Below are 16,012 nucleotides of genomic sequence, written 5' to 3'. Positions count from 1 at the left end.
AGAACGGTTATGTCTCTGCACTGAAAAACATCCATCTTGGCACGCGTGTTCCATTTCTGGGGGAGTGCTATCTGGACCACAGACACAGCGTTTCCTTGCGACAGAAAGGTTGCTGCCTACATAAAATATGCTACCAATCGGTGCTCCACACCCGCCAATGGCGGTGACCTGCCGCTTCTACCTGAGTCGCGGGTTTCTGGCGACGGACCTGGAAGGTGCCGCTGCGCACTGAAACAGAGGGGACAGCGGAGAGACAGGAAGGCTGCATGTTTCTCGAGGCAGCCCCGTTTTTCTGTATTTGGAAAATTGAGGAGCCGGGACGCGTGAGTTGATTTGCCATGCTTCACATCAAACACGAGAAGAAAAGTGGGTTTTTCGCGTGATGAGCACAATGAGCACTGCCCGTTTTCGGCGAACCACCAGGCGACAGCCGCACGGACGGGCTAGACGTTTCTCAGTACCTCTTTTTGGCGGCTACCGCAAACCCCGCGCTTCGCCCATTCCGCCTACAAGACAACCCACGAGTATTGCTACGAATTTCAGCACTCAGCTAGAGAAGTGAACTTGGTACGCAGCTCTCTGGTTTACAATCTACAAGAGGAGCACATCTGCCACGTTTTTGGGGCTTTGTTATTCAATTTTCTCGTGCGTCTCTTGTATCCCTTAGGAGGCAATATAACAATGACCCAAAATCCAGGGGTCTTCGAAACCGCAACGACGGTAGCTTCTTGCAGGCGGCCGGTGTTTTTTTGTCGTCCCTTGCGTTCAGGGCTGAGTGCATGCTTCCTCGTGGTTTTCCTTTGCAGTTTCCGTGTTCAATTTTTAGTTGCCGAACAAAACCAGTGTACACAGGCTAAGTCGGTTTTGCAACTCGATGCAAAAGACAACACGACAGTTACTTTTTCCTGTGGGAGCGGCGTCGGACATCTGTATCCCCCTCCCCCAGGCAACTCCGGTGGCAAGAAGGTCTGCGAGACGTCGGCTTGCACGGATGCCGTAGACGTCACACTCACAGGTGTTAAATGGAACCCGAATTCCAACGGCGGTTCGATTACCACCGCATCGGTTCCGCAAGCGAGCACAATTTATGTAAAATGCACCTCCACGCCCACGCAACAAGAAACAGTCACACATGACGCCAGGGGACCCGGCCCCCAGGGAACTGAAGAGAAAAACTGCACGGTTCAGATTTCAATTTGGGGACCACCGAAGCAAGGATCGGCTGATTACCCTGAACCCAGTAAGTTTGCGAGCAATTCCCTGCGACCACAACTCTTCACAATACGCCTCAATTGCAGTACTCCAAACACCTTGTTTCAGTTCTTTGTCGTTGGATTCGTTCTGCATCCAACCATGACAAACATTTCCTCTTTCAGAGAACGGGAATGTGTAAGGTCGGTGGCCGGATTTCGGATTTTCCTCGGGGACATTGGAGTCCACTACACGCCCCCATGCGGCAAGTCCTTTCTATGACTGGCATGTCGGTGGGGGGGGAGGGGTGGATGCAGCCCATTTACGGAAGAGGAGAGTTCAAGAGATTTACCCAGGTGTCGTTAGGGCGAGAAAAGGGCAACATGGATAGGTGGCGGATGGCAGAGAGGAAAGGAGTCGTGACACTCGACAAAGCTGAAACCAATGAGGCACACGAGTTTATCAGGATTACGAGGGCATAGTTGTCGCGACCACACAACTTCGTTCATTCGTCAGTGGACGAAACATGTGGTGGACGGGAAAGATGCCAGAGATGTGCTTAATATCGAGGCAGTGTTTCTCCATCAGCGATCAGGGACGAATCAGAGAAACACTCTTTTTCGATGAACCCAAGCCATCCGTACCAGGCTGCAGAGACGGATGGATTTGTCCCCCGTCAGCAGTGTCGAGGTGGAATGGCAGGTGTATTGTGGCGGTGTGGCGACGGTGCTTAGCATTCTGGTTTTGCTTTACTAGGCGATTCTTTGGGGGGCTACCATTTACCCCGGCACACGTTCCCAACGGAGTTCCTCTGCTCGTTTTTGGAGGAGGGTCTGCAGTAGGAATAGTAGGCGTATGTGTGCCACTGGGCTGCCTATGGGGTTGATCGTACATGGGTATTCCACAAGTAAGTCTGGTGGTGGGAGCCTGTTGTAGACGTCTTTCTAGCGAATAGAACGTGCTGAACAGCGCCGGTAGTCTCCGATAGAACGCGGGTGTGATTTCGCTATTGAGCTCCCATATACTGTTCTGGTGTTTGCTGTGTTTTTGCTTGTGGTCTTCTGTCCAGGCACCTGCAAGGACGGTGATACTCTCAATCTTCAAATTACCTCTGCCAATCAATCGGTAACCTTTGCTTGCGGAGCCAACCAAAATCTTACTCCACAACTTTTTGATAAGGTCTGTGAAACCGACACATGCGATTCCCAGGCCCTGCTAGCACACACCCTTTCCGGCGCCTCCATGGTGCAGCATGCCTCCCAAAAAGGAAAAACAGACACCTCAGCCTACACGCTGACAGTACCAAACCTTCCAGATCAAGCCAAGACACTTTACTATAAGTGCGCGGGCACCGCCAAGCAAGGTAGTAAAACGACAGAATGCAAAATAGCAATCGCAGTCGCGAAAGCAGAAGCCGGCGACGGATCAAGTGGACCGTCTTCTGAAACCACAACGATACCCCCCGAGGCCTCTGGAAGTAGCGCTGGAAAATGGAGCACGACACGTATCGCCTCTCTCTTCAGTCTTCCTCTACTGTTGACAAATATGATGTGAGTTGGCTTACATTTACACATCAATTCATGATATTTTTTCCGTTTCTGTCCATAGCACCACTTCGAAGGATCAACGTCTCCTGCAGAGCTAGACTATACATGCAGCGTCCCCAACGTGCAAAATAGAGTTTTCTCTGACTCCTCCGGTTCTTCTGGGGTGGAGCACGTGGTGACACAGCTGCATCCGGCGATTGGAAAGCCGAATCATGGTTTATGCGCAGACGCCTGGTCAGCCGGAGAGGTGCCAAACAAGGGATCACTACACCATTTCGGTTCACTCATCATCCAGAAGGATGGTCGGCTGCGCGGTGACGTGTTGCTGTCCTGCTTTGTGCTTGAGCGGGTTATCCGGGACGGACTCGCTCTGGCATTGAGGGGATGCCACTCGGTCTCTCTCGTTTCTTAATATCAAAAGCCATACAAAGATGTGGCGAGTTTTTTGAACTCGCGTTTGTGGCAACGGCTGCCGTGCTGGGAAAAAAGGGAAGTCGGCCGGCCGGTAAACACTTTATGGAGAAGAGGTTTCTCTGCAGCAAAAGACATCTAGATTTAGTTGTCCGCTATTCAGTTTTGCTGTGGTTCTTGGGCATTCCACACACGCATCCAAAGGGCGTTAACCAACCGAGTCTGTGGGAGGGAGTGTGGGGGGTCCGCCCACAGTCCTCCCTAACTCTCGCTGCCCGGATACGAGATGTGGGATGTCGGATGACAGATTTGTGAGCGCAACATTTGGGAAGATAGTAGTGTCGTGCGTGTCTCGACGTAAAAAGGCGCAGCCGGGTAGCCGTCGCCGAGAGAAGAGGACAGGCAGTATATGATTTCGAAAAGAAGGTACCAAGGAAACAGCACTGCTTGCCAGAACAGGTGATGCCAATCTGTGGAATGTATTGCAGTTGAACTGGTCGCCAGGTTAGGTTCCGTGAGTTACCATTTTAGGTGAGGACTGGTATGCTGTTCGAGACGAAATGGACTGCCATACGCAACAAGTGCATACCCAGATTTTCATGGGTGTTTCACTGCATGAGCAAGTTAGGTACGGAGTCGGCTTCTAAGCGTCTCCTTTGAAGGGGCAAAAATGACTGTGCACGCGCATTCATGCAACGAAGATTACCGTTGTCTGCGTGGGTCATCCATTTCTGAATAGACTTGTCAGCTCTTTCGTTTCCTGGTGGAGTGCAAGCTCGAACTGAACCATATCGATGCGTGCTGACACATGGTGAAAACTTACACGGACTGACAGCAGGTCCTACCCCAAGATGTATTAGTGTCAGCAGTACCACGAGAGTATATTCGCTCGCAGCCTTGTTCCATAAGGGCTCGGTTCTGTCGCTGGACACCACTATACTTAATGCACTTAACATGATGGTCATGAAAAGCACAATAGAACTTGGATCGGGTAAACAAAGACATTCAAGATCTAAACCAGTAGTCCAGAGGCTGTGGACCGGTGCGTACTTCACGTTTGCTCAGAGAACCTCAAACGAGTGAGGCGCCAGGGACAGAGAATGTGGCTCTTCCACTCCTGGAAACAGCTACGAGAACTGCTGTGTTCTCCCTTTTGGCAATTACCTCGGTATCTAACTCACATGGACAAACCAAGATGAGCATCGTAGGAAGATTTGTTGTCCATCCGAAATTTCCTACCCGTCGTCTGTCCTCACTCGCTGGTGGTAGAGACTGATCGTTGCTGCCATGCATACCGCTTTCTGAAATCGGGGCTGACATGCGAGACAAGACAAATACGACGAATGGAGGGTGAAGCCACAGACTTGTTTTTTCTAGAGGGGGGCAGCAACGTTCGCTCTCTTCAGAGAGCAGGGATGTGAGTCATGGGGATTGGATCTGACCGCCTCTCTAAAAACACGGGGGAGCTAGCGCATTTTTCCAAAAACCGACAATGCCTGTTTTCGGCGAGCCGAGGGGCGCCAATGGCACGGAGGCGCGAAGGGTTCTCGAGAGCATCGTTTTCTGCCGCCGCGACGGTCCCCCCTCCTCCCCGCCCCCCTATTTACGGATAGAGCCCGACGGAGCGACTGGCAGCAATTGTAGCTCTCATCTGCAGAAGTAAAATTGGGAAAATGTCTCTCAATTTTACTCCACACATTTATCACATCTTCCACGGTTCTGTAATTTGTTCCATTGAGTTTTCTCATGATTCTCTCCTGTGTCTGCTAACAAAGAGTAAAACGATGACGCAAAATCCAGGGGCCTTCAAGACCGCCACGACGGTCGCTGCTGGCAGGCGGACGGTGTTTTGTCATCCCTTTTGTTCATGGCTGAGTGCGTGCTTCGTCATGATTTTCCTTTGCAGTTTTCGTGTTCAACTTTCAGTTGCGGAAAAAAACGAGTGTACATTGCAGAAATCGGTTTTGCAACTCGATGCAAAAGGCAACAGCCCAGTTACTTTTTCCTGTGCGAGCGGCGTCGGACATCTGTATCCCCCTCCCCCAGGCAACTCCGGTGCCAAAAAGGTCTGCGAAACGTCGGATTGCACGAACGCCGTCGAAGCCACACTTACAGGTGTTGAATGGCAGCCGTCGGCCAGCGGCGGTTCGATTACCGCAACATCGGTTCCACAAGCAAGCACAATTTATGTAAAATGCACGTCCACGCAACAAGAAACAGTCACTCATGACGTCAGAGGACCCGTCCCCAAGGATCCTGAAGAGAAAAACTGCACGGTTCAGATTTCAATTTGGGGACCACCCAAAGAGGAATTGACTGATTACCCTGAACCCAGTAAGTTTCCGAGCAATTCCCTGCGACCAAAAGTCTTCACAATACACCTCAATTGCAGTAGCCGGAATAGTTGGTTTCAGTTCTTTGTCTGTGGATTCGTTCTGCACCGGCCCATGACAAACATGTTCTCTTTCAGAGACAGGGAATGGGTACGGTCTCTGGCTGGAGTTCGGATTTTCCTCGGGGACACTGGAGTCTCCTAGACCCCCCCCTGCGGCAAGTCCTTTGGCGGGGGGGTGGGGAGGAGGCAGCCCATTTGCGGAAGAGGGGGGTTCAAGAGATTTACCCAGGTGTCGTTAGGGAGAAAAGGGCAACATGGATAGGTGGCGGATGGCAGAGAGGAAAGGAGTCGTGACACTCGACAAAGCTGAAACCAATGAGGCACACGAGTTTATCAGGATTATAAGTGCATAGTTGTCGCGACCACACAACTTCGTTCATTCGTCAGTGGACGAAACATGTGGTGGACAGGAAAGATGCCAGAGATGTGCTTAATATCGAGGCAGTGTTTCTCCATCAGCGATCAGGGACGAATCAGAGAAACACTCTTTTTCGATGAACCCAAGCCATCCGTACCAGGCTGCAGAGACGTATGGATATGTCCCCCGTCAGCAGTGTCGAGGTGGAATGGCAGGTATATTGTGGCGGTGTGGCGACGGTGCTTAGCATTCTGGTTTTGCTTTACTAGGCGATTCTTTGGGGGGCTACCATTTACCCCGGCACACGTTCCCAACGGAGTTCCTCTGCTCGTTTTTGGAGGAGGGTCTGCAGTAGGAATAGTAGGCGTATGTGTGCCACTGGGCTGCCTATGGGGTTGATCGTACATGGGTATTCCACAAGTAAGTCTGGTGGTGGGAGCCTGTTGTAGACGTCTTTCTAGCGAATAGAACGTGCTGAACAGCGCCGGTAGTCTCCGATAGAACGCGGGTGTGATTTCGCTATTGAGCTCCCATATACTGTTCTGGTGTTTGCTGTGTTTTTGCTTGTGGTCTTCTGTCCAGGCACCTGCAAGGACGGTGATACTCTCAATCTTCAAATTACCTCTGCCAATCAATCGGTAACCTTTGCTTGCGGGGCCAACCAAAATCTTACTCCACAACTTTTTGATAAGGTCTGTGAAACCGACACATGCGATTCCCAGGCCCTGCTAGCACACACCCTTTCCGGCGCCTCCATGGTGCAGCACGCCTCCCAAAAAGGAAAAACAGACACCTCAGCCTACACGCTGACAGTACCAAACCTTCCTGATCAAGCCAAGACACTTTACTATAAGTGCGCGGGCACCACCAACCAAGGTGGTAAAGTGACAGAATGCAAGATAGCCATAGCAGTCGCACAGGCAGAAGCCGGCGACGGATCAAGTGGGCCGTCTTCTGAAACCACAACGATACCCCCCGAGGCCTCTGGAAGTAGCGCTGGAAAATGGAGCATGACACGTATCGCCTCTCTCTTCAGTCTTCCTCTACTGTTGACAAATATGATGTGAGCTGGCTTACATTCACACATCAATTCATGATACTTTTTCCGTTTCTGTCCATAGCACCACTTCGAAGGATCAACGTCTCCTGCAGAGCTAGACTATACATGCAGCGTCCCCAACGTGCAAAATAGAGTTTTCCCTGACTCCTCCGGTTCTTCTGGGGTGGAGCACGTGGTGACACAGCTGCATCCGGCGATTGGAAAGCCGAATCTCGGTTTATGCGGAATAAGCCTGCCAGCCGGCGAGGTGCCAAAAAAGTGATCGCTACACCATTTGGTTAACTCACCATCCAGAAGGTTGGTCGGCTGCGCGGTGACGTGTTGCTGTCCTGCTTTGTGCTTGAGAGGGTCATGCGGCACGGACTCGCTCTGGTATTGGGGGGATGCCACTCGGTCTCTCGTTTCTTAATATCAAAAGCCACACAAAGTTGTGGCGATTTTTTAAATCTCGGGCTTGTGGCAACGGCCTCCGTGTTGGGAAGGCAAGTCGGCCGACCGCTAAACACTTTATGGAGAAGAGGAGTCTCTACAGCGAAAGACATCTAGATTTAGTTGCCCACTATGCCGTTCTGCTGCTGGTTCGTGGGCATTCCACACACGTACCAAAAAACCGTTAGCCAACCGAGTGTGTGGGAGGAAGTGGGGGGGATCCGCCCCCCGTCCTCCCTAACTCTGGCTGCCCAGATATGCGATGTGTGATGTCGGATGAAAGATTTGTGAGCCCAACATTCGTCAAGATAGTAGTGTCGTGCGGTTCTCGACGTGTGAGGCGCAGCCTGATAGCCGTCGTCGAGGGAAGAGGACAGTCAGTAGACGGTTCCGAAAATAAGGTACCAAGGAAACAGCACTGCTTGCCAGAACAGGTGATGCCAATCTGTGGAATGGAATGCAGTTGAACTGGTCGCCAGGTTCGGTTCCGGGAGTCACCATTGTAGGTGAGGACTGGTGTGCTGTTTGAGAAGAAATTGATTGCCAGACGCAACACGCGCATACCGACATTTTCATGGATGTTTCATTGCATGAGCAAGTTAGGTACGGAGTCGGCTTTCAAGCGTCTCCTTTGAAGGGGCAAAAATGACTGTGCACGCGCACTCATGTAACGGACATTACCGTTGGCTACGGGGTCATCCATTTCTGAATAGGCTTGTCAGCTCTTTCGCGTTCCCCGGTGGATTGCAAGCTCCAACTGACCCATATCGATGCGTAATGGCACGTGGTAAAACTTACACGGACTGACAGCAGGTCCTACCCCAAAACGTAATAGTGTAAGCGGTACCACGAGAGTATATTCGCTTGCAGCCTTGTTCCATAAGGGCTTGGTTCTGTTGTACAGAGGTTGCAGACCTGCGCGTACTTCGCGTTTCCTCGGAGAACCTCAAACGAATGAGGCGCCAGGGACACAGAATGTGGCTTTTTTTCCGCTCTTGGAAACGACTACCAGAACAGCTATGTTCTCCTTGTCGACAATTTACCCGGCATCTAGCTCACACGGACAACCGAGATGAACACCGTAGGGAGATTTGTTGTTCATCAAAAATTCTTACCCGTCGTCTGTCCTCACTTGCCGGTGGTAGAGACTGATCGTTGCTGCCATGCTTACCGCTGTCAGAAATCGGAGCTGCCTTGCGAGACTCCACCCCAAGACAAATAGGACTAATGAGGGATGAAGCCAGAGACTTGTTTTTTCTGGAGTCACCGACGTTTGCCATCTTCGGAGAGCAGGGAGGTGAGTCATGGGGATTGGATCTGACAGCCTCTCTAAAAACACGGGAGAGCTAGTGGATTTTTCCAAAAACCAACAGTCCCTGTTTACGGCGAGCCGAGGGGCGCCAATGGCACGGAGGCGCGAAGGGTTCTCGAGAGCATCGTTTGCTGCCGCCGCGACGGTCCCCCCTCATCCAACCCCGCCCCCTGTAGGATAGAGCCCGACGGAGTGATGTCCGGAATTGCAGCTCTCATCTGCTGAAGTAAACATTGGGAGAAATGTCTCTCAGTTATACTCCACGCATCAAACACATCTCCCTCATGTCTGTAGTTTGTTTCATTCAGTTTTCTCATGATTCTCTCCTGTGCCTGCTAACAAAGAGTAAAACAATGACACAAAATCCGGGGACCTTCAAGACCGCCACGACGGTCGCTACTGGCAGGCGGACGGTATTTCGTCGTCGCTTGTGTTCGTGTCTGAGTGCGTGCTTCGTCGTGATTTTCCTTTGCAGTTTTCGTGTCCAGTTTTTAGTTGCTGAAGAAAACCAGTGTACGCAGACTAAGTCGGTTTTGCAGCTCGTCGCAAAGAACACTACGCCAGTTGGATTCACATGCGGGAATGATGTTCAGCATCTGTACCCCCCCTGCAGCCGCCAAGCCACGCAAGTATGCAGAACGTCGGCTTGTACGGATGTTGTAGACATGTCCCTTTCAGACATTTCGTTGACACCGCAGTCAAACGGCGTTTCGATTACCACAACCGATGTTCAACAAGCGAACACAATTTATTTCCAGTGCACAGACACAGCTACAGAAACACACTTATCCCGTCTGGATTCCAAACCACCCGCCGGCCAGAGCTCCTCAAAGAAAGTCTGTACGGTCCAGATTTCAATTTGGGGACCACCGAAGCAAGGATCTGGTTATCCCGTACCCAGTAAGTTTGCAAACAATTCCGTGCGACCACATCTCTTCACATCCCACCTCAACTGTACCCTCTGGAACACCTGCTGTCAGTTCTTTGTCTATGACTTCGTGCTGCATCCCCTCTTGAGAACACTTGCTCAAACAGAGGGAGCAAAGAGGAAGGAATGCGGTGAGAAGTTGGATTTTTCGCGGTTAAAACGGAGTCTCCTACAGCCCCCACTGCCCGGGGTCCAGTCATTCTGTACCTCGCAGAGTACGGTAAACCCACCTGCGTATTAGGGGTTTCCGAGAGTTGAAGGAATGCGCTGATAGAGTGAGGAGTGGCCAACGTGCATAGGCAGTAGACTGGAGTGAAGCAAGTAATAGAGACATGGGTCAAGCCTGAAACCAGTGAAACATACTGTTTCATCATGATTTCGGGTGCAGAGTTATCTAGTCCACACAGCTTCGTTCCTGCGTCAGTCGATGAAGAATATGATGGAGGGAAATGGTGGGTGGGACAAGCTGAATATAAAGGCATTGTTGCTTTAGCAGCTAACAGCGAAGAATGGGAGAACCAGGCTTTTTTTATGAACACATGTCGGCCTTGGTAACCGCAGATGCGGGTATGATTGTCCCCTGTCCAACATACCGAGGTAGAGTAGCGGGGATGTCGTGGTGAGGGTTCCTCATATTTGTGTTTCCCTCGCGGGGGCGTTCTATGACTGGTAACCGAAGAAGACCACACACGTTGCTAGCTGATTGTCGGTGTTCCTGTTGAAAAGATTGGCTGTTGGGGTCGTACTGGACGTATGTGCGCCGTTCCGGTGTCTGTGGAGTTGATCGTACATAGTTATTCTACGAGCAATTTCGGTTATCGACGCGTGCTGCAGACGTCTTGCTGGCGACTCGAACGCCTGACGGAGCCGCACCTGCGGTGCACTGTAGAGCTCGGGCAGGCCTCTCGCCTTGCGTGCTCCCGTGTGGCTCTCATGGTGTCTTTTTCTACTCTGAGGATTTACTGTGTGTTTTTGTCATTTCTAGGCACCTGCAACTCAGACAATGGTCCGCTCAGGCTGGAAATCACTTCTGCTAGTCAATCGGTAACCTTTGCTTGCGGGAACGACCAAAATCTCACGCCAAAGCTTTTTGATCAGATTTGCCAATCAGACGGGTGCGAATCCACAGCCCCACTGGCAGATACTCTTGCCGGTGCTTCGCTGGTGCAGCACGCGTCCCAGGAAGGCAATCCGAACACACCAGCCTACACATTGTCAGTACCACAGCTGCCAGACGAGAGTCAGACGCTTTTTTATAAATGTGCGACGGGCACGGACAAAGATTCCGATCCCAAAGAGTGCAACGTTGTCATCACAGTCGCGAAAGCAGCAGACGGCGACGGATCAAGTGGCCCGTCCTCCGACACCGCAACCATACCGCCTGAGACATCTGGAACTGGCGCTGAAAGGTGGAGCAAGTCGCTGGCCTTCTTCGTCTTCAGTGTCGCTCTGCTGTTGACGAAAATGATATGAGGTTATTTTTGCTTTCACAATCCCCCAGGGCGAAAACAGAGTTCCACGTGACGTCTCCCATTCTTCTGGGGTGGAGCCCGTGATGACTTAGTAGCAGCGGGGGTTGGCAGGCCGAAATTCGGTTTATTTGGAAACGATCGTGCCAGCGGGAGGGCGCGAAAAACAAAGACAACCCGCTGTTTCCCTTCCCTTCAGTTCCACGGTGGCCGGCTGCACGGTGAGGTGACTGGATTGCGTTCCTGGTTGTGTTGTTGAGCGGGTTGGGCGAGCCGGACTCCACCTCTGTTGTTTGAGGGTATCCTTCGACCGTTCCTTTCTTTTTATTCAAATGCCACACAAAGATGTGGCGATTTTCTTGGCACTCTCGTGTGCAGCAACAACCTCGGTGTTGGGAGGGGGGTCAGGTGAGAGCTGTAGACGTGAATGGGGAGAGAGTGCCTCTCCATGACAGGACATCTGGAAATAGTTCCCCAATTCTACGTTGTTCTGCGCTGCCTCCACATTCAGCCCACGTATCACAGAAACGTTAGCCGACCGGTTCAGCATATTGGCAGCATGGGCTGAAAGTCGGGGCAGCAAATGCGGGTGATTCACCCTGCCGTCCATGCTAACGCGGTCTGCCTAGATATATGCGATGTGTGAAGTCAGGTGATGAAAAAATGGCGATAGAGACGTTGAGGACGATAGTCAGCTTCCCCGTGTTTCTCGACTTCATCAGCCGCTCGCGGGCTGTGATTCTCGAGGGGAGGGGGCAGTGAATGTATAGTTTTGAAAATAAGGAACCATGGAGACACCGCTGCTGGCGAGAACAATTGACGGCAATTTATGGAAAAAATTCTAGGCAGTTGAACTCGTCGGCACCTTAGGTTTCTTGAGTTGCTCTTGTAAAGCCGAACGTGGTCGCCTTTTCGAGCCGAAATGGATTTCCAAACCGAGCGAGAGTATGTTATCATTTTTATGTGGACCGTAGTATGCGCATGTGTGAATGCGGTGTCATTTTCTAGGAGTATCCTGTGAAATGCGCAGAAATTGACTGTTCACACCGACTCCCCGTGTAATGTGAAATACTGGTAGTCTGCGTGATTTTTCTATAGCTGAATAGTCTCGCCAGCATTTAGCTCATTCCTCCTCAGGTGGATTCAAGCCCCACTGAAGCGCATCGACGCTTGCTGATACGTACTGAAGCTCTACCAGACACAGTGAAGCAGGTCCGTACAGCTGCTGGTGTAGCGGCAGTGTAGACGGTAGTGCGAGTGTATACTCACTTGCAGTGTCCATCTTTATTAGCGGCCTTTGTTGTTCTGAGATTTTGGTCTTGCGCGTGTGTGGGGATGGGTTGGAAAGCCTCACTCGACGAGGCCACGGACGGACGACAACGGTATGTCCCTGCACTGAACAACATCCATCTTGGCATGCGTGTTCTATCTCTTGGGAACGGCTAACTAGACCAAAGAAACAGTGCTTGCTTGCGACACAAAGGCTGCTGCCTACATAAAATCGGCTACCAATCGATGCTCCGCACCCGCCGATGGCGGTGACCTGTCGCTTCTACCTGAGCCGCGGGTTTCTGGCAAGGGACCTGGAAGGTGCCGCTGCGCACTGGAACAGAGGGGACAGCGGAGAGACAGGAAGGCTGCATGTTTCTCGAGGCAGCCCCGTTTTCCTGTATTTGGAAAATTGAGGAGCCGGGACGCGTGAGTTGATTTGCCATGCTTCATATCAAACACGCGAAGAAGAGTGGGTTTTTCGCGAGATGAGCGCTGTCCGTTTTCGGCGACCCACAAGGCGACAGCCGCACGGACGGGCTAGACATTTCTCAGTACCTCTTTTGGCGGCTGCCGCAATCCCCGCGGTTCGTTCATTCGCCCTACAAGACAGCCCACGAGTATTGCTACGAATTTCAGCACTCAGCTAGTGAAGTAAACTTGGTAGGCAGCCTTCTCATTTACAATCAACAAGAGAAACACATCTGCCACGTTTTTGGTGATTTGTTATTCATTTTTCTCGTGTCTGTCTCGTATCCCTCGGCAAGCAATATAACGATGACCCAGAATCCAGGGGTCTTTAAGACCGCCACGACGGTCACTGCTGGCACCCGGTCGGTTTTTCATCGTTCCTTGTGTTCATCGCTAAGTGGATGCTTCCTCGTGGTTTTCCTTTGCAGTTTTTGTGTTCAATTTTTAGTCGCTGAAAAAGACCAGTGTACATCAGACACGTCGGTTTTGCAGCTCGTCGCAAAAGATGCTAGCCGAGTTAATTTCACATGCGGGGATGGCGTTAGCCATCTGTATCCCGGAGTAAAGGGCAAGATCTGCGAAACGTCAGCTTGCATGAATGCCGTCGAAGCGACACTTACAGGTGTTGAATGGCAGCCGTCGGCCAGCGGCGGTTCGATTACCGCAACATCGGTTCCACAAGCAAGCACAATTTATGTAAAATGCACGTCCACGCAACAAACAGTCACTCATGACGTCAGAGGACCCGCCCCCCAGGAATCTGAAGAGAAGAACTGCACCGTTCAGATTTCAATTTGGGGACCACCCAAGGAGGCATTGACTGATTACCCCGAACCCAGTAAGCTTGCGAGCAATTCCCTGCGACCACTACTCTTCACAATACACCTCAATTGCAGTAGCCGGAATAGTTGGTTTTTCAGTTCTTTGTCGGTGGATTCGTTCTGCATCCGGCCATGACAAACATGTTTTCTTTCAGAGAAAGGGAATGTAAATTCCGTGGCCGGAGTTCGGATTTTCCTCGGGGACATTGGAGTTCCCTACACGCCCCCCTGCGGCAAGTCCTTTCTATGCCTGGCGGGGGGGAGGGGGAGGGGAGGAGGCAGCCCATTTGCGGAAGAGGAGAGTTCAAGCGATTTACCCAGGTGTCGTTAGGGCGAGAAAAGGGCAACATGGATAGGCGGCAGATTGCAGAGAGGAAAGGAGTCGTGACACTGGACAGCTGAAACCAATGAGGCACACGAGTTTCAGAGAAACACCCTTTTCCGGTGAACCCAAGCCATCCGTACCAGGCTGCAGAGACGGATGGATTTCTCCCCCGTGAACAGTGTGGTGGAATGGCAGGTATATTGTGGCGGTGTGGCGAGGGTGCTTTGCAATTGGGTTTTGCTTTACTAGGCGACTCTTTGGGGGGGCTACCTTTTACCTCAACACACGTTTCCAACGGTTTCCTCTGCTCGTTTCTGGAGGAGGGGCGGCAGTAGGAAAAGAAGGCGTATGTGTGCCACGGGGCTGCGTATGGGGTTGATCGTACATGGGTATTCCACAAGTAAGTCTGATGGTGGGAGCCTATTGTAGACGTCTTTCTAGCGAATAGAACGTGGGCTGAACAGCGCCGGTAGTCTACGATATAGTCTACGATAGAACGCGAGTGTTCTTTAGCTTTTGAGCTCCCATATTATTCTGGCGTTTGCTGTGTTTTTTCTTGTGGGCTTCTGTCCAGGCACCTGCAAGGAGAGTGATACGCTCAATCTTCAAATTACCTCTGCCAATCAATCGGTAACCTTTGCTTGCGGGGCCAACCAAAATCTTACTCCACAACTTTTTGATAAGGTCTGTGAAACCGACACATGCGATTCCCAGGCCCTGCTAGCACACACCCTTTCCGGCGCCTCCATGGTGCAGCACGCCTCCCAAAAAGGAAAAACAGACACCTCAGCCTACACGCTGACAGTACCAAACCTTCCTGATCAAGCCAAGACACTTTACTATAAGTGCGCGGGCACCACCAACCAAGGTGGTAAAGTGACAGAATGCAAGATAGCAATCGCAGTCGCACAGGCAGAAGCCGGCGACGGATCAAGTGGGCTGTCTTCTGAAACCACAACGATACCCCCCGAGGCCTCTGGAAGTAGCGCCGGGAAATGGAGCACGACACATATCGCCTCTCTCTTCAATCTTCCTCTGGTGTTGTCAAATATGATGTGAAGCTGGCTTGCATTCACACATCAATTCACGATATTTTTCCCGTTTTCTGGCCGTAGTACCGCCTCTAAGGATCAACGTCTCCTGCAGGGCTATAATACATACACATGCAGCGTCCCCAACGCACAGAATAGAGTTTTCCCTGACTCTTCCGGTTCTTCTGGGGTGGAGCCCGTGGTGACACAGCTGCATCCGGCGATTGGAAAGCCGAATCTCGGTTTATGCGGAATAAGCCTGCCAGCCGGCGAGGTGCCAAAAAAGTGATCGCTACACCATTTGGTTAACTCACCATCCAGAAGGTTGGTCGGCTGTGCGGTGACTGGTTGGTGTCCTGCTTTGTGCTTGAGAGGGTCATGCGGCACGGACTCGCTCTGGTATTGGGGGGATGCCACTCGGTCTCTCGTTTCTTAATATCAAAAGCCACACAAAGTTGTGGCGATTTTTTAAATCTCGGGCTTGTGGCAACGGCCTCCGTGTTGGGAAGGCAAGTCGGCCGACCGCTAAACACTTTATGGAGAAGAGGAGTCTCTACAGCGAAAGACATCTAGATTTAGTTGCCCACTATGCCGTTCTGCTGCTGGTTCGTGGGCATTCCACACACGTACCAAAAAACCGTTAGCCAACCGAGTGTGTGGGAGGAAGTGGGGGGGATCCGCCCCCCGTCCTCCCTAACTCTGGCTGCCCAGACATGCGATGTGTGATGTCGGATGAAAGATTTGTGAGCCCAACATTCGTCAAGATAGTAGTGTCGTGCGGTTCTCGACGTGTGAGGCGCAGCCTGATAGCCGTCGTCGAGGGAAGAGGACAGTCAGTAGACGGTTCCGAAAATAAGGTACCAAGGAAACAGCACTGCTTGCCAGAACAGGTGATGCCAATCTGTGGAATGGAATGCAGTTGAACTGGTCGCCAGGTTCGGTTCCGGGAGTCACCATTGTAGGTGAGGACTGGTGTGCTGTTTGAGAAGAAATTG

General features: G+C 51.6%; 4 protein-coding genes across 4 annotated transcripts; all 4 read left to right on the top strand.

Moving 5' to 3' along the window:
- Positions 1-681: 681 nt before the first annotated feature.
- On the top strand, positions 682-2,745 carry NCLIV_050290 (hypothetical protein; the record flags this gene model as incomplete). The annotated part of the gene is made up of 2 exons (XM_003884582.1): positions 682-1,297; positions 2,180-2,745. The coding sequence occupies 2 exons, from the start codon at positions 682-684 to the stop codon at positions 2,743-2,745; spliced, it is 1,182 nt and encodes a 393-aa protein (XP_003884631.1).
- Positions 2,746-5,038: 2,293 nt separating this feature from the next.
- Positions 5,039-6,969, top strand: NCLIV_050280 (hypothetical protein; the record flags this gene model as incomplete). Its single annotated transcript, XM_003884581.1, has 2 exons — positions 5,039-5,632; positions 6,394-6,969. 2 exons carry the CDS (start codon positions 5,039-5,041, stop codon positions 6,967-6,969), a joined length of 1,170 nt encoding a protein of 389 aa, XP_003884630.1.
- A 2,399-nt stretch (positions 6,970-9,368) lies between these two features.
- Positions 9,369-11,104, top strand: NCLIV_050270 (SAG2 related antigen SAG2D, related; the record flags this gene model as incomplete). The annotated part of the gene is made up of 2 exons (XM_003884580.1): positions 9,369-9,865; positions 10,588-11,104. 2 exons carry the CDS (start codon positions 9,369-9,371, stop codon positions 11,102-11,104), a joined length of 1,014 nt encoding a protein of 337 aa, XP_003884629.1.
- A 2,330-nt stretch (positions 11,105-13,434) lies between these two features.
- NCLIV_050260 (SRS domain-containing protein) lies at positions 13,435-15,045 on the top strand (the record flags this gene model as incomplete). Its single annotated transcript, XM_003884579.1, has 2 exons — positions 13,435-13,770; positions 14,500-15,045. 2 exons carry the CDS (start codon positions 13,435-13,437, stop codon positions 15,043-15,045), a joined length of 882 nt encoding a protein of 293 aa, XP_003884628.1.
- Between the last annotated feature and the right edge of the window lie 967 nt (positions 15,046-16,012).

Source organism: Neospora caninum, chromosome X (assembly GCF_000208865.1).
Source record: "Neospora caninum Liverpool complete genome, chromosome X".
In the NCBI taxonomy this organism is placed as follows: Eukaryota; Apicomplexa; class Conoidasida; order Eucoccidiorida; family Sarcocystidae; genus Neospora; species Neospora caninum.
This window is presented reverse-complemented; position numbering and strand designations above follow the sequence as displayed.